Source organism: Poeciliopsis prolifica, unplaced genomic scaffold, assembly GCF_027474105.1.
Source record: "Poeciliopsis prolifica strain line A6 unplaced genomic scaffold, Auburn_PproV2 SCAFFOLD015, whole genome shotgun sequence".
NCBI classification, from domain to species: Eukaryota; Metazoa; Chordata; class Actinopteri; order Cyprinodontiformes; family Poeciliidae; genus Poeciliopsis; species Poeciliopsis prolifica.
This window is the reverse complement of record NW_026562390.1, coordinates 5,899,135-5,922,579: the sequence shown is the minus strand read 5'-3', so window position 1 is coordinate 5,922,579 and position 23,445 is coordinate 5,899,135. Positions and strand designations below refer to the sequence as shown.

At 36.7% G+C, this 23,445-nt stretch overlaps 2 protein-coding genes across 2 annotated transcripts in view; both read left to right on the top strand.

Moving 5' to 3' along the window:
• Positions 1-1,810, top strand: part of LOC129366450 (RIMS-binding protein 2-like) — a 65,760-nt gene extending 63,950 nt beyond the window's left edge. The window contains 2 exon segments of the mRNA XM_055040294.1: positions 1,009-1,057; positions 1,060-1,810. Coding sequence (XP_054896269.1) covers positions 1,009-1,057; positions 1,060-1,238 — 228 coding nt within the window. The 3' untranslated portion in view covers positions 1,239-1,810.
• A 10,772-nt stretch (positions 1,811-12,582) lies between these two features.
• The window catches only part of LOC129366646 (transmembrane protein 132D-like), a 29,426-nt gene continuing 18,563 nt past the window's right edge, over positions 12,583-23,445 (top strand). The window contains 3 exon segments of the mRNA XM_055040619.1: positions 12,583-12,902; positions 14,569-15,475; positions 21,394-21,540. Of these exon segments, the coding sequence (XP_054896594.1) occupies positions 12,839-12,902; positions 14,569-15,475; positions 21,394-21,540 (1,118 nt within the window). The 5' untranslated portion in view covers positions 12,583-12,838.

The window sequence follows — 23,445 nt, the reverse complement described above, 5'->3', positions numbered from 1 at the left end:
ACACACAAATGATACACACACTCAGTCCAAGGGCAATTTTCAGACACCAATTAACCTAACAGTCATGTTTTCCATCTGTGGGAGGAAGGAGGAGAACTCAGTGGTTTGAATCAGTCTGTACACATGGTAGAAGGAGGCGTTAACAGGGCCAAAAAACCTGAGGTAGTTCACACTGCACACCGTCAGCTCTCTTGAAAACCAAATATGACTTATCAGCACAAACGCCAATGGTCAAACATGGTGATGGAAGGGTGATTGATTGAGTCCGTTTTCATTCACTGGACCTCGGCACCTTGCAGTCATTGAAGCAAGCACTTACTCATGTATACCTCTAAAATTTTAAAGATCAATCTGGCCTAGCTTTCTGACCAATTCAATAAATTAGAATATTATTTTTAAAAATATAGTAAAAGAGAATATACATTTCTTACACAGACTTATGTTTTGAAGTCTTCGGTTAATTCTACTGATTTTCTGTTTAAGTGAAAATATTAGATATGACCAATAAATATAATGTAATTCAGAGATTTGGGTTTTAAGAAAATTATTATATACTTGACTAGAATTAAAAGTATTGTTCCTTAAATAAAACCTAATGCCTTCTTTGTGTGCATTTATTTTGACAATTTTACATTTCCTAGTCACTTCACTAATTTGTGACTATTCGTTTTCTTTTCTGCACATGAACAATAGTGGTGCAGAAGCACTTTAGCAAATCAAACAATTTAAGCACTGCACATTGAGAAAATTAATAAAAATTTTAAGATGCTCTGTTAGTTTTGTTTCATTATTTACTCTTAGGGTTTTTATTTCAAGATCCTCTACAATCCTAGATTGTTAGAAATTTAGTTATGATTGAAAACTTCCTATCAAATTTCAAAAAACAGACAATCCCTTTGTGTTTTTTTCACAATTTTTTATAGCCCCTTAAACCCCCCCTGAAAAATGGAAGAAAAAAAAAAACATAAATAGTTGCTTCATTTGTAATATGCCTCCAAACCTCCTCAGGTCACTGCAGAAAACACAGACACGGCCAACAACATTACAACCCCTGTCCGGCGCCGTCCCCTATCGTTCGTCCCCTCCTTCCAGGAACTATGAGACCGCTTAGCCCTCCAAGGGGTCACCATGTTCCGCTGGACCCCAGGGACCCTCAAGATCTGGCAAACAAGAAGAAGAAAGGAATACTCTCCAAAGGAAAGAAACTGCTTAAGAGACTGTCTCCTGTGAAACAATAATGACAATATTTAATAGCATAAAAATCCTATACATAAATCTGTGGGGCTCTGTACATAGCATCCATACAATCAACTGTGATGTGACGGTACATTACAGAGTGAGCATGTGACTCACCTCTTTGACTGCGTGAGCCTAGCAAGTGATACAAATGTGTTCAGTGCTGGATAAAAAACACATAAATTTTGTACAGTGGAGTGCCAAAATCAAGAGTGAAGTGACTTTCCAAAACAAACGCATATTACTGTGATATTACTGTATTTCAAATTAAGGGATGCTTTATCTAAAATAAAAAACTAGGATTTTCATGACATGCATTTCTACAATTTTCTTCACTTTTAGCCCTCTATGGTACCATTGTGCCCTCAAGTAGAAAAACCTTGAAGAGGGGTATTGTCAAGGATTCATTTGCCATTTTCCAATCATTTTGATCAGTTTTTAAAAGGAAAGTGTTTCACTATCTTGCCCCATAAGATATCTACATTCCTTCATGGAAAAAAAAAAAAGTTTACACGAACAGGAATAAAACCTTAGTTTTTAATAGTCTAAAGCAGTTTGTTTGCTATAAAATTAATTAAAAACAATCAATGCTTTTATATATATATATATATATATATATATATATATATATAATATAAGCATAATGTGTACCATAGAGGATGAATCAAGACAAACTTTAAATTTATTACATTATACTGTTATTATTCGTTCTGTGGAACACTGCTGACAACAAAATGTAATCTTTTTTAGTGCAATATTTTAGAGATGTGGTAGCATATATTGGGAAAGGAGACTTTTATTTGTACCAAGCCTGTTCAAATGATGAAGGAAATTTGGAGAAATGACAACAGATTGGCATCAGGGCATTAAACGCCGGCGAGCGCAGTCTCAGTGGCCTTTTTGAACACAACACGAGCACGACATTCCTTATTGTATTACAAGACTGACATACAAAAGGTTTTTGTTTCACGACTGATCGCCTGAGCTTTGTCACTTCTAGGAAAAATAAATTAGTTTTTTTTTGTCTTTGCTGTCAACCTGTCATGAAACGCCTAGTTCTATAGAAAATTCTGTGTCTATCTTCTTATTGCACAAAGTGGATGTTTTCTCTGATTGGATAAAGACATAGTTCGTGTGCGTGTGGACATGTGATACATTTTGTGTTTTGCACTTTTACTTTTTTTTTATTTCTATAGTAATATTCAGCTACTCTCTTTGAATGCACTGTTGTTGATATTGCGCAGATATACAGTGAGTGGGACACAGAAACCACACAAAAAAATTTGAAATTAACAAAAAAATAAAATAAAAAAAAATCAATTCAAGGCATGCATTGCCCTTTGATTTCATCATCATGTCTGAAGAAATATTGACTCATTTACTCTGAGTTTTATATGACTTAGTTATTTTACTTGCACTTTACCTACAGTAAAGAGTATACTACACCAAATTACATGTAAGGAAGCTTATAAATGCCATTACTTAAGAATCTGGAACAAAATAACCAGAGATCAATTTTTGTGATCGCTGTTCACAAACAATGCAGGCCAAAAACATTTGCAGACCTCAAAATTTACAGGCACCCTTGATAAAGATATGTAAAAAGCTTAAAAACAAACAAATGTATTTCATTACTACAGTTTCACACAGAATAAATTTTTTCACTGCTCTGACAGTGAGATTTTGAGATTTATTTTTTTCCGCCTCACTGTGCATGTTGGAAGTAGAGCTGTATATCCTCGGTTGGAGTTTTTTGTCGAAGTTCCAGTTGTTTCAACTTTTTAATTATCATTCTGATTGTAGATATGCAAGTTTCTGAAGCCATTCATTTAATTATTTAAAAAGAGCAGTGCACATCTCCTGAATGGAGTATTTTCTTCTCTTCCCCTCTTTGAAGAAAAAATTGAAAATATGACAGAGGTTTCTTAGTGAATGTCATCTTCATACTCTAAATATAAATATGAACTCTTGAAATATCCATTTGAAGTTAACTTTCTGAATAGTAAAAAAATAGTAAATAGTGCACCAGCAATGAAAAATATTTTTTTTTATTTTTTCACTATAAAACAAATATTGAAAACCTTGGTGCCAAAACACATCGAAGGCGCTGTATGAATTTATAACATTTGAGCCCAACATTTCATTTTCTTCTCAGATCACATTTTTAAATTCAAATCCAATAATGTCTGATAATCTGACAGCTATGTAAATTAACATAGATTTGCAGCAACACTACATTAATAAATAATACATTTTTTTTATTTTTTATTTTTACTTTTGATGGAAAGACAGATCAATACAAACACAGATTAAACCATTGTCCTACCTCAGTTTCTGATTTTTATTGAGACATACATTATGCATTTATTTGACAAAAATATAGAAAAAAGTTGTTGTTTTTTTTATACGGATTTGGATTTAATTTTTCAAGAAACTGCTGTGCATGCTGTATAAACAATTTTCCATCATGAAGATGAAAAGTGGTTCTCAGAAACTGAACTCCTGGTAAAAAGGATGAATCACAGCTTTAATTGAAGAAAACGTTACCATCTCCCAATTGTCTTTGTTTTGAATTTGTGGTTGTACTTGAAAGAGATTATTGTTTTCATCAGGGTTCTGCTTCTCATTCTTTCTCATCATTACTCGAATGCATTCACCGCAGAAAGCATTTGACTTGTGGCAAATTTTCATTTTTTTGTTCTAATGTTTCTATTTGTACGGTTTCAATTCTAATCTGTCAGAAATGGTCAAATGAGACGGTCATAAAACCAAAATATCCACCTGTGGATGGGTGTAGTGTCTCCAAACGCTGTAGCTCTTTTGTACTTTGATCCATTTGTAGACAATTTCTAAATGTTTCTACTTGATTTTTTTCAATAGCCTTTTATTTTTCAATTGCACTGAAAGTTTCTTGCTGTGTAAAAGACTCCAAGCATTCTCCATGGTGTCCTTTGAAATCACACGTATCAGTCCACCATATGTGCTTGCTTTGTGAAAAAAAAAAAGAGAAATCCTTATAGATGGTATTTATGATAATTATGTGTGAGTGTACATGTGGGAAAATACATCTTTTATAACCAAATTAAATTTGATATTTTTCAAAAAAATCTTTGTTCATGTCATTTTTATTCAAATATTCAGCATTGGAATAATAGGCAACAGTCCCTTTTCTGATAAACAGTTACTCCCTAATTATTCTTCCCCTTGCAAATTTATTTCTAAATTATTTTAATTAAATAATTCAATTTTAGTTCAGTTTACTTAAATGGCCCCAATGCATTACACTTGGTTTATTATTCAAATTAGTTCAAAAAGTTTTCTGTCTAAGGAAACCCAGTGACTTGCAGCATTCACTCCTCCTGAATAAGGATGTGGCGATAGACAGCACTGTCGTCACATTGTGTTGCTCACTTCACAGCGATCCTTCATACCAAACACTAATATTATGTGCAATTATGCCAAAATATGAAGTTTGGCAGTCATCTGTGCTTCTAAAGAGCAACAAAGAGCAGAAAGAAGAAATTTATGACGATTGTTGCAAGTCATTTGAACTCCCCCCCTTATTCACCTCTCCTACTACGACTCCTTCTCGACTCTGTTTGAGAGAACATGTCAAGTTCTCACAGCTGCCCTTAGAGAGAGAGACACAAAACAGAAACACAAACATTTGAGAGATATAGCAAAGCATTATTAACTGCCAGATGGTCTTGCATTGACTGACTGCAGAACAGTTAGTCAATGAGTCGCAGTCGTAGGTGCGACTCATCCATGAATAGACAACAGGACATGAAGGGCAGAGTAGCGGTGAAACATGAAACTTGGCTGGAAAAGAGAACACCATGACAAAAAAATAAAAAACAAAACAACAATCAAGCTAATTCAGAATAGTTTTACTCAATCTGATTATGCATCTAAACTGAGGACCACATCGTTGATTTTCCTACATTTATTCAAAGAAACGGAGAAATAGTTGAGTTTTATGCTGATTTCCTGCATTGATGAGTTTATCTTATTAGTGTTACAGTGATTAGAGCTATTTGAAACCAAAATTATTTTGACAGCTGACCCTGAAGATGAGCATTCTTACAAACACATTTTTGGTGATTTGCTCTTCAGGGAAAGAAACAAAATGCTCCCATTGATTAACTAATAATGAACACAGACAGTCGTACTCTTCAGCAGAACAATTTATTCATCCTTTTCACTGATGAAGGATTTGATAGGATACTTTTTAAATTAAAATAAGTTGTTTCAGTCTATTCCCTTTATCTCTGTTGCAAAAATTAATATGTTTTGTTGTCTTAAAAGTTTATTTCAGTTTATTGCAATACGTGACATCTTAAATAATAGTGTCTTAATTAATTAGAGCTCTCTATTCTGCACTACCTTGAACACAAACAGCTGAAATAGAACAAAAGCTTGAGGTAGGACAACCTAAAAACATTTCTAATATAGAAATATGGGCTTTAACCTAAGGTAGACTGTCTGCTGACAGCTTTCATGGGATTCAGCCCTACTAGCTCCAAAACCTACACAGGACAAAGTATGAATATAACTGTAATAATGGCAAATAGCCACGAGGGGGAGCCATTACAAGGCTGGGTGAGGTAAAACTTCTAATACACGTATACAGAGTTCAATGAAGAAGGGATTGTGTCTTGAATTAAACACTTCAGATGAACAAACTAGTATTTATATTAAAAAGGATATAATTTTCTCTTAAAAATGTAAATGCAAAATGTGCATTTTATATACTTCGATGTGGAAAATTAGCAGTGACTCAAAATGAAAAAATGCTTGAATATTCAGCTTCTTTGGGAATTACTGAATTAATACATAGTTTATGTTTCTCAGAAGTAATTTACATGTATGTAAAATCAACCAATGTCTGACACCTGTGCATAGGTTTTCCTGTTCATAATGATTGGACAACATTCCACAAATTATCTGGCATGTCTTGGTTTTGCAGCAGAAACAGCTAGTTTAAAGCAAAGGTGGTGGGCTGGCCACTTTATGACGATCATGTTGGTCTGGAATTAAAATAGTATGTGCTTATTTGTGTGTTTGAGGTCAAACAAAATCCTTTCAAGAGAATTTTCTCTCAGGTATCTCTCAATCCACACCCCATGTTTGTGATATATTGGTCCAATAATGGAACATTGTCAGGGCTTCTTATCAATAAATCACATAGAAACCATCTAATTGCTTACATTGACTGATTCCCTCTCATTCAACCTCAATTTTCTACCCATTGAGGTTGTAGTTTTCTGTTTTACTCACCCTTTCTGGGTTTTATTTCTGTTTTCAAGCATACAAGGATATTTTGGTGAACAACCTTTGATTTTTTTCTTCCGTTTTTGTATCTTTGTTTTTTAAATGTCCAGATTTTAATCACAGTAATCTGCTTTTGTGAACAATGACTGGAATGTACAACCTTTGCAGCCTTCATGGTTAAATAAAATAAAACAGTTTCAAAGAATGAACGACCTCACCTCTCATAACTTGAAAAATGCCACACTCTCACACTTGTTAATTATCATCCATCATTTTCAGTTGTAGTTTGAAGATAAATTGATGCAACAAATATCAAAACATGACCAAAACCTTTCATTTTCCAATAAAAGGCACAAAATCTGTACTTATCTTCCTGACCTTCAGTTGCTGTTTCTTCTCAATCCTCTGGAGGGCAGCAGTGGTTTTCTTGTCAGGTACTGAAATAGGTCTAGCAGTAAGGTAAAATCACACATGTAGTGACAAACCTACAGGTCTCTAAGTTATAGCAGCATGCACATAATTAGATGTCACAGACAGGAACACCATGTCAGAAAAAAAGGCATTTCAAAAGACCTGAACTTGAAAATAGTTATCCAGGCCCTTCTTTCTTCCTTTTCACATTCTCCTTGTCACACAGTGCATGTTTGTTTTTGCCATTTGCTCAGTGTGAATGTTGATTCATGCAACCTCAATCACTTCAACACCCCAGACTGTCTCAGCAGGGTTATCCTGAAACAATCATCCTTTTCTCATGGAAGTAAACCAGAAGGGAAATGAAATTGGTAAAACATCGAATGGTTTTTGTTTTGTTGCCTTTTTGCTGTCCATCCTTCACTTCCTCCACATTCTCCTCAGTGCCCCATCCCTCTTGTTTTTTCCTTTCAATCTGTCACCTCCTCTTCCTTCTCTGCTCACCCTCACCCTTATTTTCCTCACTATCCAACAGATCTATATTGAGCTGTAAGTCTGAGGAGTCCCTACGGGCGGATGGATGTTTAAAATTCTTCCTGGTTGTAACCTCTCTATCACTGGCTTTCTTCTTGCCTACCATGTCACCAGAGGGGGGCATGAGGAGACATTCATCTCCTGCTGGCCTTTCACAAAACCTCAAAGTGCCAGTTAAACACTCTTCGTCCATTTGACCCTCATGCTGTCAAAACCACAGCAGGGATCTCCCAGGTAAAATATTTTAATTTGACTTTGATATATGGACAGACCTTTTGAGACTGAGAGATTTCTTTTCAGGCATGTTGGCTTAAATTAATAGAAAACCTTTATCATGGATGTACCATCGACATAGTATATTTTTGTGTATCTACAGGACACTTGGTTGAGAAACAAGAATGAAAGCAAAAAGAAAAAAAAAAGAAAAAAAGAATACAATTCAGACATATTCAACATTACAATATGACCATCATTTGATTTGTCATACAAAAATAACTTCCCACAAGGAGCCCCCTGGAAGCTTCTGGCAGAGTCTAATGTTTTTAACTTTACTTTTCTCAGGAAACACAAGTGTGGTGATATTTGTGCCTGCCAGTCATCGTCCCGAGTCGACACTCATCTAGTCACCCTTTGTTTGGCCTCAGCCCGCTTCTGTACTTAAAAACAGGGAGACTGAGCAGAAATACACCACAGCTCGTGCCAATCACCCTTACCTGCTATTGTTCCCGTATCCACTTTATCATCTCTCCTCTGCAGCTGAGCTGAAAAAACAACAAAAAAAGCACACCCAACCACTATACATATTCCTCTTCTGGGTCATTTAAGCATTTCTCGTCCGATATCTCAAGAAAATGCACAGACTGCCTAAATCAGTCGATCAGTTTTTTGAGAAGAAGTTCTCGTGTGCAGAGATACACATATTCAGTCATCTATTCTAGTGTTAATAAAAGAAATTCAAGAGCAGGACGGTCGGGGTTAGAGCTAAGCCAATATGGACAAAATAGTTTTCACAATATATTTTTTGAAGGATTTTGATATCTATGGTGAAACAAAATGACAATCGAGTTTAGAGATAGCAGCTGTCTTAATCAAAGCTGACAGAAACAATTCAAACATTATTGATAAGGTTTATTTTTAACAGGATTGTCACCGGTATTGTTGAACATTACTGAGTTCAGCTTAATGTAAAAAAAAAAAAAAATCCTGTTCTTAATTAGGTTATATGAACATTCAAAACACTGTTTTTAATGCTTTTCAAGAGTACATATATGTTTCAGTACAAGAATCAAGTAATAGAAATCAAGTTTATGCCACCTACTAAAAGTGCTAAAATGTTAGACATTTTCTAAATGCAGGTAGATGCTTTTTAAAAGCCTGTTCTGTATATATGTTCAAAACTCAATCGTTGTTGAAAAAAATGCCACAACATTGGCACAGTCTTCATTTGAAGCTCTAACATGGAGTATCTTGGTTAGAAAAGCATTTTAATTCTCTGACAAGCAACATCTTAAAACTTCATAAGTTATTTAAAGTCTGACTTAATTTATTCTATCATTCAGGTTTATTTGTATATCACATTTCAGCAACAGTTCAAAATGCCTGACATTATGAAAAAAAAAACAATACGAAGTCATAACCAGATTCTTCAATTAACATAAAGCAATGATTTAAAGCAGATCATTGCTTTAGAAGCGCTAGGATTGTAGCAACATGTGTTCTGACTGTTTTGAACAAATGGGAACATATTTAATTGCAGTTAAATAATTTGAGGAGAAAAACTGTACACCTACAACAGGTGTCACAAATTTTTTTAAGAGACAATGCAAAACATTTAAAGATGCTTTGGTCAGGATTCCTATTTGACACTTTAGATCAGATCAAAAATATTCCCGATAAGTAACCCAGTGCTTTCTGAATTTTTCCATACACCACTTCAGTGGGAGCATTTTGTAATAGTTAATGAAGGAATGGGCCAGGAAAATGTGACTTAATCAGCTGCTAACTAGCTTCCTTGGTTTCTGTGGAAATACATATGCCACTATGGCCTTTATGTGAACATGATACTAATGCCCCATGTTTATATGCTTCCAGCTAAAGCGTCTAAGTTTCTTTTGATTCCATAAGCCCATATATATATATTTTTCTTTTAAGGCGTTAGAGAAGACTTTATTTTTCCATCGCCTCCATCACAGATGCATTTCACAGCAGGTGGCAGGAGGCAAACTATCTTTTCAATCCAATACCCGGAGGGAACGCTGCTGGAGGGATCGAGGACACATTTTTTTCTCCCTTAGAGGCATCCCGCAGGGGTCAAAAAACCGATGTTCAGCCGTGATCCAAAAAGAGCATTCATTCATCATCATTGGAGGAGTGTGAACTGAAGAAGTTGGGCCACAGGTCTCGCCTTGGTGATTCATCTTTGGCTGAGACAGCTTGGAGTGGAAGGTGTCTGCAGACTTTGGCTGAAGTGTGTTAAAAGACTGGCCTTTCTCTGGTTTGCTATGGTGTTAAGTCTTATTATAAAGGTCTGGCGACAGCTTTATGTTCAAAGACGAGACTCCAGCACTCCCTGAGATCAGAAAATACTGAGGCAGTTTGCAATGATTTCCACTCAGAGAGCTTCTTAAATTCTTATGAGTGCTATAGACCCGGGTACTTGTTCTGTAATTAATCAGTTCGTATGATTTGCATGCATCACCATGAACAGGATGAAAGGGAGCCCATCTTTCCTTGATGGATTGATGGGAATTAATTTATTGCCATTTAGCTGATGGGCAGTAATAAGAGTTATTAAGAAATTATTAAGATGGAATATTGCTGTAGTTCACAATCCATCACTGAGCTGGATTACTGTCAGTAAAGGTTAATACATTTACTAATCACATGATGACTTCAGTGAACAGAAAGGATACAAAGACCTCAAAATGACTCAACCTTCTGGTAAAACATTCATGAGGTCAAATTTTCAGCAAACAGTAACACGTCAGTGTAGCAATTGTTTTCTAGTTTAGTGTTTACCTTTACATTTGCTTTAGTTTCCTCTTAGAAAGTACATCTACCATTTTTCAGTTTTACTGAGCTTCTTCTCTGTACATCTACACTTCTGAGTCAGTGCGTTAGTGTTTTCTTTCTTTCCTCTCACCCTTAGCCGACCACACTACTAGGCTGCTCATGCTAAATCTGGATGTGCAAAAGTTTTCTTTCTTGAGTGGAATTGCTCCTCTCCACCTTCCAGTCATTACTGCGAAGTACATGAGTTCATACAATCGCAGCTAAGGGTTGCATGCATTCATTAGTCAAAACAGTAGGAAAGTGTTTGTTGGGTTTTCTGTACTGGTTTTCTAGCTGCACTTTGTGCTACAATGGATTTTCCTCAAGTTTTCCTCAAAGTGTGCAGGTAAGATGAATTTGTTCTATAGTTCTTACCTACTTTTCTTTTTGAAATAGTCCAGCGATAAACTTGTGGTTGGCATCCTGCTTTTCATTTTGTAATAGGTGTCACTGGCTCTGATATGGATAAGATCAAGTTTGTACGGTACCGAAAAGAAAGTGTTTTTTTCCCCCTGCCTGGTATGAAATACAGTATGCAAACTAAATGTACAGGGAGTTTAGTCACTTATATGTAGTACGATATTATTTCAATCTATCAAATGAAAGTTTTCTTGGCATTAAGTAATGTGCTCTCAAACCTTTTCCAGTAATACGCTGCTATTTAAAACCATGACTTGGCAAAGCCACTACGAATAAATTACTGCAAATTTACAATGTGAATTTCTGTCGTGTATTTCCCAAATCTCTAACTGGGTTTTGGCTTCCACCAGTAGTCACTCAGGTAATTCATTAATCAGTTCTAACTTCTCCAGGAGTCACAGCTTTCTATTTAGTTTCATAAATAGTTACACGGTAAACATTTAGGATCTCAACTTGTGTTATTCCAAATAAAATGACCTCCAAAACCTTCTCAGCCATCTGGCAAGAGCTTTACATTCACTCCTGCAGCCAAACAGAGCACTTCTGACCATCGTTCTATCACGTCTAATAGCACCGGCAGCAGGTTGCATGTCTGGAACAACAACTGAGATCTGGAGATATTCCCAGACTCAGTTGTCAGTGGCCTCTGCCACCGTCAGTTTTAATTGTAACTTCAAGCCAAAAATTATGGACAAACTACTCAAATTAAAACTCAATGGCTTCAAAATGCAGTCCATGTATTATTGCCTTGGCATTGCAAGTGCTATTTGTGCAGTAAAATCCTGTGTAAGCTCCTAAGTGAGTTTCTAAAATTTTACGAGCATTTAGAGATCACCTAATGTCTTCCTTAAGTCACATATTCATTCCAATTAGCCTCTCCAGTCAAGTGAGAAAGTGTTTACTCACCTTGTATGTGTGTATCCTTAATGATGACACCTTGGCACTCTTGCCACCTTGTAATGATACAGGCACAGGGTGCATGAGCTGTAATTGGCACATAATGCAAGTAGTTTGTTCAGACAACGGGTGCTTATTGGGGGGATAGTGGAGAGTGGAAAGGCTAGGAAAAAACATACCAGGCTTATTAAGCAAGACACTTCTTAGAATGATACAAAGCTCAGATCAATGTGCAGAGCAAGAGTGACTGGATTCCACTCTGTCATATCGAGACTGCCCATAGAATCAACTGTGTGGAAACATAAGATGACAGACAGATGGATAGGCAAAATCATGAAGTATATACAGAATAGGAATCAAAATCACTCCAGTTTTCCACATTCACCTCTTCTAGGACAATGTGGATTGAAAATCTGGAGCTTTTACTCACTTAAGGGCAAGTTTGTAAACGGAAATTTGGTAAGAGAGAAAGTGAAAAACTTTGCTACTGTAATTTTAGACATATTCAAATAATAAAACATAAAAATAGGGATCTTGGGTTAATGTTTATTTGTTAAACCCACTGCCATTGAGGAAACCACTCATCCTTCGACCTTGTGCGCGTTTCATTTGCTCACCGCCCCCCTTCCCCTCACCCCTACAAACTCCCACTCATATACCGGCAGATTATATACCCACGTGGGTGTGCTTAATCTGACTGACTGTTTACTGATTTTCTAGCATGGAAAGTCGTATCTGATGCTGCCCTGTGGTATCAGTCATCAGCCTCTCTCCCAAAGGAAGAGCAAGAAACGGGACGCAGCATTTAAAACTGATCCACTTGTGTCTGGGAGAAGATTTAGGTGGATGTGAAAGTGTAACAATTTTTATTTCTCCTTGTTTCATCCTTTGCAATCAGAGCAAGTGACTCAACTGGACACCAGATAATGTTATGACTTCCATCCTGCACTTATTTTAAGCGTGTGCACACTGGAGCTCAGAGCAGAGAATAACAAGAACTTGCAATTTTTTTGAAATGATGTTCAACTTTTCCCTCAGGTCACTTTTTCCATTTGTGGGAGTTCTTACAGCTATTAAAGGTGAGACCATTATGAGATAAAACAAAGCGTTATTTTGTGTCTACATCTTGTTTTAACAGATGTCCTTATTTTGAAGACAACCTGAGATGAAAACATTTGCTTTATGTAAAAATGGGTTGAAAGTGAAGGCTTCAGAAATGTTTAATACTATTGTACATGCAAAGCAGTGTTTTTGAAAGTGTTTGTCTCCGAATGAGAACACTCAAACACAATGGAACATGCATTACATAGATTTTAGACCTTTTTTTGATGACCACTCAAAGCGTTTTTGCTGAAATCCCAGATCTGTGTCCTTATTTTATTGATTTATGCAGCTGTCAGGTTATGAATTCCGACTTTGCGTGGGTTTGTGGTTACAACCCATGGCCTCATCCCATTTTGTTATCCCTCTGTCTAAATGAAAGTGACAGCAGGCTCTCCAGTGTGCATCAGGAGGCTTCATCTGTGGGATTAAAGAGGCCTGGAGCTGAGGTTGCACAGCTGTTTCTCTGCTTGTTTAAAGATAACCTGCATCAATGGCTGTGAAGAAGCAGCAAACTGGCGATATCCATGTTTCAATGCTGATATATCTTGTGAAAAGACTAATATTTGATTATTGTTATGCATGAGATATGTGTGCAGTGTGTGTATAAATAATAAGGAGCCCTTTGTGCATATTAAACTCATTAACTTTTAATGTAACTCACTCCATGCATTCCAACTAAAACTCAGTAAGTCATCAGATCAATAAATGGTGCATCTATTGATTAGCAGCACTATCATCATCTAGAGTTACAAATCAAAAGCTAAAACGAATGCCTTAAATTACATTCATCTTTGCTTGCTTCATTCTGTCAGTCTGGACTTTAACTACTGTGCAAGAATGTGATAAACCATGAGTTATATATTGAAACAGCTGGGTTTACAAGCCTGTAAACTCAGACGCAACTCTCATGCTTTTTGGGGTGGAATAATGAGGGACCAAGTGACATTTTTATTAAACTCGATGGCACAAACATCTGGCGACAAAGAGTAGTTCTCAAATGTTTAATACAGCATTTGTTCAACTTTTTCTTTGAAGACATTTCCTTTTTGATGTTCCAGTTGGTTTTGTTAATGCACGTTAATAACAACACAGAAAATGAAAAAATTTGTTAAGTTCATCTTCTAAAGAGCCAGATCAATTTATGGATTATAAAGCTGATATTGCAATTAGTTGTTTTAATTTTCTTACCAATCTCTTTTTTCAGCTATTGTAGGGAAGGATACTACATTAGAAAACTGTTTACCAATCTTTGATTTTTGTTTTCATTTGAGAAACCATTGCTTTAACTATTTCAAACATAGTTCAGTTTATTTCAAACTCAACCCCTTTTGAGGCTTGCCTCACTACACAATATTATTGGATAATCAATTACCTGCTAAAAATCTTTCGTGGTGAAATAACTTGAAGTAATTCACTGTCCTTGAGCCATCAGTCTCTCAGATGAGCACGGAAAGTATGATTCCGGCCATGATACTTTCTCAACATATTTTATAACTGAAATTATTTGAAAGAAAAAAAAAAACTTTTGTCACAGACTAAACTTGCGACTGAAATCAGTTGACACCTTCACAATATAATAGTATAAACTGTAATTTTTTCGAGTCCTTTTTAAATTAATCCATGTAAATTCTTCCATTTCAGCTGCAGGATGTCAGAAAGCTGAAGATGCTGGAGCTCTCCCCAGTCCTTCACCTATTTACCCATCCATCAAATTTCAGATCTTCAATGCAGACCATGTGTTTCTGGAACAAGGTACAGGGACCCCAAGCAACTCAAGTCTCAAAGTTCAGACTCAGACTTTTTTCATAAGCAGTCTGGGAGCTGGGTTCCTCCAGCCAGCTATCAAGGCTTCTTTTGGCCCCCTTGCTGTAGATGCCACCATTCCTCCTGATCTCCTCCTTAGCGGACGGAAAATCCTTGGAGTTCTTTTGGTCCGTCAGGTTCGATCCTCATACCCATTTGTCAAGATTCTTTTCCACATGCCCACAGAAAGCAATATCACTTTCAGGCAAGAAATGATGGACTCTAATGGAGATAATGAGGCTAAGGCCAAGGATGACGCGCACTGTGTGACAGCCTATGCCTTCTGGGAGACGAAGGAAGTCAGAGGAGCTTGTCTGGTTTCTCCAGGGGGATTCTGTGTGGCTCAGCTTAAGCCAGAACCATCTTGGTTCAGCTCAGGAAGCAGATCTGGAAGCGCGAGTCAGGAAGCAGAAAAAACTGAAGCAATGAAGGGCCTTCGAGGAAATCTTGTGGAGATCTATTTCCAGAGCAGAAGGGACCAGTCTGGCCAGTGTGCTCCACAAGACAGCCTGCAACGAGTGGGAGTGGGAAGAGGGAGAGACTCTGGGGGATCCGGAACGCCTCTGCGAAGGATCGGAAGTGTCTCTCTTATCAAAACTCAATCAGGCAACCCTACTTTCCTGAGGCTCAGGCTGGGAGGTGCTGTGATGATCCAAACGTCTTCCAAACCCTTAAAGAATGAGGATGTGGGAACTTTTTACATCTTCCTGGCGAGTACGTCTATGCTGGAAAATTTTACTTTGAGGTGAGAGATTATCTGTGGTGTTTTCTTTGTTGAAATGCTTTTTTGAATCATACTGATATTTGCCCAACTGGAGAGCTTTTACTTTTAACATAAAACATGGGTCTGCAACTCCAGACCAGTTCTGCTCCAACACACCTGAATCAAAAGGCTGAGTTGTTTGCTTGGAAAGCCAGTGAGTTTTGTAAAGGCCTTGTCATAAATCATCCATTTCAGTCAGGTGTGTTGGAGCAGGTATGCATCCAAACATCGCAGGACAATAGCAGTCAATAATTAGACCTGCATACCCTCGGCATAAACGGGCTGAACTTACATACAGCTTTTTCCAATCATTTTGACCATTCAAATCACTTTGTATTAAAGTCACATTCACCAATTTGTACTCACACATACACACACATTTATACACTGATACACAGACAGACAACGTGGATTTAAGTGCCTTGCTCAGGCGCACAACTAAGCCCTTGAGCTCAGTTGCAGGTTATGATCGGAACCTACAACTATTTTACCCACGGAGCCACAGCTGTTCTGTGGGTGTCTGACATTAGAGGCTGTAGTAAAGCATTGGAATTTCCAAGTTCTAACATCAAAGTTTTCTTTGAATAGAGCACAAAGACAACATTTTTATGGTGCATGTATTTACACATGACTTTGGGCTGTACAATATCAGAAAAAAACACATCAGTAATACTGTTGAGTGTCTCGATATGATCATTTGTGGTTAAGAAACATTTCTTAATAATTTCCTACCTTGCACTTCTCTACTCACTCATCCTCTGAATTAAAGCTTGATATTAATTAGTTTTCATATTCCAATTTTATGGGAAAAGTGGAATGGAGGGTTGTTGACAATATCTTGGAGAAGCTGACATTATATGAGGTTGAAATTTAACATGCCAATTTGTCCCTTACCTAATTCTAAGCTGGGAGGATGGATCTTAGTATGTTTATCCATAGTGCTAGTGGGCAGGATAAGCCCTTATAGTACAAAAGGTGCTAAATGTGAGTTTGGGACAGGTAAACAGAACTTTCTCTGTGCTATTTATAGCAAAGATCAAAGTTATATTTTACTTTTTTATTGAATGAATGCCAGTATTGATTGTGCTGGTAATTTTGAAAAAGTCTCCAGAGATGATCCATTTGTTTACTGTCTTAATCAAAGTTGAACAAATATGCTAGATATCTTTTCTTATTACTTGCACAATTTTAAATATTGCTGTGATCGTTTTGGATCAAAATATCAACACAAGTCCCCTTGATCAAATAAAACTCCAAGGTCAAGTCGCAGACTCTTGAAGAAAAGCCTTTATGTGGTGCTTAACAAGAAAATGTGATGTGCAGACTGCAAGATTCTTTGTCATTGATAGTAGATAATTAAACGGGACATTTATTTACTTTTCATTTGAAGGTACATAAATTACATAGTCACAGTTAAGAGCTTTGATGAGGCCAAATAAGCAATGATCTGGTCTTTTAAAGGCTACTCACAAGTGGTTAGAGTTAAGTATCATTGATGGAAATCATAATAATCGCCATTCTGTAAATCCAGCTACACTGACACAAGAGCTTAGAGCGAATTACATGGAAATTTATTGTTTATGAAATACATGAAATAGAAGAAACCAAGCAAGTGTAAGGGGGATGCATAGTACATTCGAGCATATTCATGAGGGATAAGCTCCATGCATTTAAACGATTACTTAAGGCACTTAAATACTTATGAAGCCCACCATCAAGGCCATGCGGTAATATGCATGAATGCCAGAGTGACTTGTGTTGTCTGCCAGTTACTGGCTGCATAAATTGTCTGACATATCCTTGCTTCTGCACCGTCACACTTAGTGGGGGAGTTATGAAGATCATTCTTCCATAAACAGCGAAATAATTGGCAAATGATTCACTGGTTTTCATATCTCAACATCCCACGAACATTTCAACAAGGTTTTGTGGTTATTTGACTTCATAAATAATGCATCTGTTTAATGGAGCAACAAAACAAATAACTAATCTTCCTAACTCCTCTGGGTAGAATTGAGCTTCATATAAAAGCAGCCCTGTCACTGAGGAAAAACACACAGTTCAATCTGTTCCCAAACTTTTTCAGAGCTTTTTTTCTAAGTTGTAAATCACCAGGCAGGTTGGGCTGTACCATCCTGTTCATCAAAATTACAAAAGACAAATGAAATGATCTATCCAGTTTCATAAACATTTGAATGGCGAATAAAGTCTAAAATATGCTGCAATAATTTTAAATTAATTCCATTAACAATCTTAAAATTACACCTGCAATAATAGATACAATAACATACGCAACGCAGTAAGGGAGAGAGTATGCTGTTGGTTGTTTGCATTGTTTTGATGTCGACAAATCTTTCAAAACTACAGGAAGAAATATAAAAATGAGGAAGAGTTATTGTTCCATCTTCTCCACTGCAGCATCATGGAACAGTGTGAATTTATATCTTTGGTTTCTATCTAAGTTTTAACTGCTCTGCTTTTTGATGCTTCTTTTCAAATGAGCAATTTGTCTTAGTATTTCTAGAAGCAAAAAGTCTGAAGATATGACTCACTGAATTGGCTTGTCCCACAAGTGTACAAAATTTTCCAGCATTATAAATCAGACACAAAGCTATTTGGATTCTTAATATAATAGTCATGGTTGTTTTGAAACCTAAATATCTTGCTGTTGTTGTTTCTACAGAATTTATTGCAATCATAAATTAAGTGTAAATCCTTAAGGTAAACATCATCTTATCCCATAATTACAGGTGGATACAAATTATATCAATGGATATCATTTCAATTCTCTAAAAAATGCTTTAGTTTTGCATTTCTGATACGGTCAGCACTTTTAGGATTTTCTTTTCCCATTTCTCTTCACAGAGTTTTCTTTTTTGTCATCACACCACCAAATTCATCTTGCTGTGCGCATTGTAAACACATTGGGGAATAATATTTATCTTTGTAAAGCACTTTATTCACTGAGCAACACATATTTTATTGAAATAAAATAAAGCATAAAAACACAAACTTCAAAAAATAATATTCTTAACACACAGCTACTTTCCATGCTGAACAATGGCCTGTTTTATTGTAATCAATAATTTTATGGGTCCTGTTGATTTTTATTTTTTATTTTTTTGCTGCTTCAACATGAGACATTTTTCTTTTTTTCTAAAAAAAAAAATCTTACAAATGTCAGTACTTTAATTTGTGTTCTGATTTTGTCCACATTTTACAACTCTCCAAGTCTTAAAGAGAAGTTGCAATGCCTTTACAGTGAACTTCGTGTTTTCCGTCTCTACTCTGATTAATTGTTTTCTCTGAAAACAATTTCCAGTCTAATCCTACAGTTTAGTGATATCATGCATCAGTCCTGGTGCAACACAGTATTCTCCTGCAGAATCCTGGCACACAGAAAAAATGTTAAGATCTGTGAGCCATAATCCAGAATTCACATGCATATAAGCTTTTCTACATCTCTTCTTGAATATTCTGCTCATATGGCAAATAGATACATTCATCACACAAATGCAGACTGCGTGACGTAAATGCAGCTCTGTTTGCCTTTTTGAAAATAACTGAATGAGATTATCTTACTGAGGAGTCGACATCTGCTGTTGCATTGGCTATTTGCAAGGCTTTGCAGCCTCTTCACCTGAAATTCCCCAAATTTGTTTTGTCGACCGAAATGCTGAAAATCCTCCAGTTAGGTCAGTAATTTCAGTCTGCGTTTCTGGCGTCCTGCCACATGCAGCATGCATTGGGACAAGACGAGCCTGCTGAGCTCTGCAACTAAGTCCGAGTGAAGGTTAGCTCCGAGGAGCTTGGCAGTGATTGATTCCTCCTACGAGAAATCCCTGCCTTACTTCACTCTTTGGGCCAAGATTGAGTCCACTCCAGCAGGGTTAGGCCAGATAAGCTGTGGCCCTGATTGAAAAGGAATGAAGAGGTTAACCCTTTAGAGTAAAGATGATCTGGGCTGCTTGCCAGGATTAACTGTGTAGATTCGTGAGTTAGACACAAACACCACAATAAAACCGGACAAAACGTACATTTCCTGGTGACTGGCCACATGTGTAGCCCACAGTTTGAACAGCTAGACAACTTCAAACAAAAAACATGAATTTTTTCGAAGCAGAGTAAGAAGTTGAATAGTTTAGATTCTTTCCACTTCTCTCTTTTTTGGACATAGTGACTGACGGTGACAAAGAATAACAACCCAAACTAAGTTTCCCTGTAGGAAAGCTTATGTCAGAGGATTGGACAAAAAGCTCCAAGAGGTTCCCTTTATTGATTTACTTTGTCACCCCTTTCAGTATGACTCTGCAGAAATGGTTTGGCTTTACTTGGAAGGGTGGTCATCAGGTGACTCTGTCACTGCCCTGTTAAAAACTGACAGAAAATCAAAGTTACAAAAAAAACACACACACAAAAGAAATATAAGAATATTCTTTGTTTGACATTATTTAGTTTTATCTTAATATTATCTCAGAGGCACTGGCTATTATTTTGTTTCATTTCTTTTGTTTTCTGTAACCAATTTTGTTTTCCTATTTTTGTAATTCCATTGTCCTGCAGCTTGTCATAGTCTGGAGACACTTCTGTTTCTATGAGTGTTATTACACCACATCCTTCTTTCCCTGTCCTGCATTTGGATCCTTCATTTACAGTCACCAAACTGTTATTCATATGGAGAATGTTGCAGACGCAGCATTTTGCCACGTTAAGTGACAGAGTTCAGCTGGTGTGGATTGAAAACTCTGTGCTGCATTTTTTTTTTACACTGTGAAAATTTTATCATGAAGAGACCTATGTTGCTCCCACTCAATAGTTAGACAGCTATAAGTGAGGAACATTTGTATTACTTGTATCACTTTTTAGGCGCTTGACGCAAATAATTGCTTTCTGATCCTGTCCAGTGATGTAAGACTCCCCTTGATGCAGGAGATTAAGTGAGGAACAAAAAAAGCCCTGGTTGGATTTGTACGACTGTCTGGTCCAATTACATCGTCTCTAATTAGCAATCTATCTCCCCCATCAGAGATGTGTCTGAATAAGAGATCTGATTAACTGATTCCTAGTTTTCCCCAGGGCTGATGGGAATTAAATACCCCTGCTGGTTCTCAGTGGGCAAGCAGCTTGTGACACATTTGACTGTTTGTGACCTATCTTGTTAGACACAAACATGGCTACAATTAAAGCACAATAAAAAAATATTGTTCAAAGTTAATACATGCAGTACTGATTCTACCTTAAACAAATGCACAGACATCAGATTCAAAACTGATGAAACTTTTCAGATGTTCTTCTCTTTTAGATTTTTCCCTCAAGGGTGGCAACAGTGAATCATCTGTTTCTGTATCTGAGCGTCCTCTAACACCAACTAACATCATGTCCACTTTCACCATGTTCATACATCTCCTTCTTGGACTGACTCTCAACTTTTCACAGATACAATCCTTCCACCCATAAAATCACTCCTCTGAACATGTCCACACTGTCTCAATCTGGCCTCTCTGACTTTATCTCCGAGACATCTAACATGAGTTGTCCCTCGTTATGATCACATCCATCCCAAAGAGTCAATGATTCAATGCAATCTGCTGGGTTTCCTCAAATAGAACTTTTAAAACTAATTTGAGTAACAAATTGAACTTAGAGCGCTGTTTGATAACTAGGATCATTTGGAATGTGTGTATGATAGGATTTAAATGACTATTTTTGGGTAAAGTGCTTCGAGACGAAATGCGCTGAATTGAACTTTAATTAGTTTGCGGTCGGGGCCAGTCAAAGTAAAAGTTAGCTGATTCTACTCAGTTGATTTCTCAGTGGGCCCGTAATTTGTACTTCTCAATGTATTAAACCACAATATTATCATGGTTTAATAGCATGTATTTTAATACTTTTTCGCACAGGGCTGCTGTAAAATCAGGCTTGTCCTTCAGAGCGGCTCGGCCTAGTGACCCATTACTGTGGGATATCATTGTGGAGCCTGGGAGAGGAGCAACTCCCAACGCCGTTACTGTCGTCTGCCGCAGGAAGGCTTCCATCACCTCAAAACGGTCAGTCCAAAGCTTATAAAAGGTTCAATTTTGTGCAGTGTGTTAGATGCGTGTAAGTTCTCAACAACCCATTTTAAAAGGCTGCTCTTTCTAAGCAACAAAAATAGTCTGTTTTTCTACTTCTAATTAGGGTTCTGTTTGGCCTTGTTTTAATAAGACAACCATTTTGAAGGAAAAGAGATACCTGTGAAAGAAAATTCTTGTTCAATTTTACATTTGGTTTGCCAATGACTGTACCTTTGAAAACTTGTTTCCATAGATATTCTAGCAAAACAGCATGTAGCTTGTTCAGTTATTCACATGCTATTGACAGCAAAAGGGATGTAATGCCGTATATGCAAGATATTTCTTTCTACACTCTGGTACAGCTTGAGGACAAAGAAACAACTCAGACATTAAATATTCATCTTAAAGTTGTCCAGATTCTAAAGTGCAAACATTTCGGTATATTGAATAGCTGTAGTGTTGGGCCTGTCAGCTCTGTTGTGCTATGGGATTCTATTTGGTGAGCATACTCTGGTACGATAATGCATGCCAGATTTATTGAGGTTTTAATTGGGCCAATTTGGGTAAATTAATGCTGGAAACACCCCATTTATTATCCTTTTTTGTTAATATTAAACACTGTATAATGATCTCAATTTGGACAATATTCAAACTTGTTACTGGGCCTTTGGCCAGTTTATTTCTTTTTGACTTTTTAGTCATCTTAAAGCCAAACAATCCTGGCACTCTTACAAATGAGTTCTAAGAAATATTTTTAAGGCATGCAATTGCTGTGTAACCTGATCCAACAGGATGTGAATTTTATTAAAAAAATGCCACAACTATCCTCAACTTTTTAGTGAAGGAACAAAAGAAATCCATCTAACTATTTTAAATTCTAGCTTTTTTCTGGTCGCTGTTAGAAGTGTCAGGTAGCATTTGGTCTTTGTAATCTCTAGAACGACATGGGTCAATTCCTAAGCAAAACACAACCGTGTCTAAACCTTTGGTCAATTTAGTCCCTCCACTTGACCTAACATGAGCAAATGTGCTTTACTGAGGTTAGAGGATCTAAAATTATTCCTGCTTTAAGCTTCAAGTTTTCCCAAAGCCTTTGACCCAAAAGTCACAGCTTAGTCTAAAATGACTGTCCCTCAGCAACCCACCAATATTCAAAGTTCATGACTGATTTCATTTGATGTATTTTTCTTCCATTTGCTCTTTTGAAGTCATAATTATTGACATATTTTGGCTAAGCATCATCGAGCCTTTTAAACTAAAAGTGATTTGTATTAATTGTTACTATAAGCCCTGACTCTGCTGAATCTGGGAACATCTGGGGGCTCAGAGCTGAATATCAAATCACCTACCTAGTGTCTGCATCTGGGCTACAGGGGATAATAAAATAATCCTGTCAGTGTCACTAATTGATGGTTATTTATTGGAGCGTGTAACAACATAACAACCAATGTGAGCAACGCATCTCTCGTGCGTAACAGAATGGCTTCCGATCCACCGATCCAATCTAGGAATGACCTTTTAATCTTCTGTGCATTGATGTTATTCATCTGGTTGAAAATTAAGTTTTGCTTTGTATAATTTTTTTGTGTCCATACACGAGACATTGAACATAGAGTATCGTTTTTAAAAAAGAAAAAAAAAGGTTATTTGATAATAAAAGGTGAAAAGGGTATTTAAATGTGTGGAGGGAGGTAAAACATCAATTTACCTGAGATTTTAGAGCCCGTTTTATAATGTAGAATGTTTTCTTACATTAAAAAGGGCCAGAAGGAAGCAAATAAAACCAAGCTGAATTGCAACTCAAAGTTGAGTCAAAATAAAAACAATGTTAATAAATGACAAGGAATGCTATTGTACTCTCTTTACTTTATTGAATAGTGTGTTCATCTTTCTCAGGTC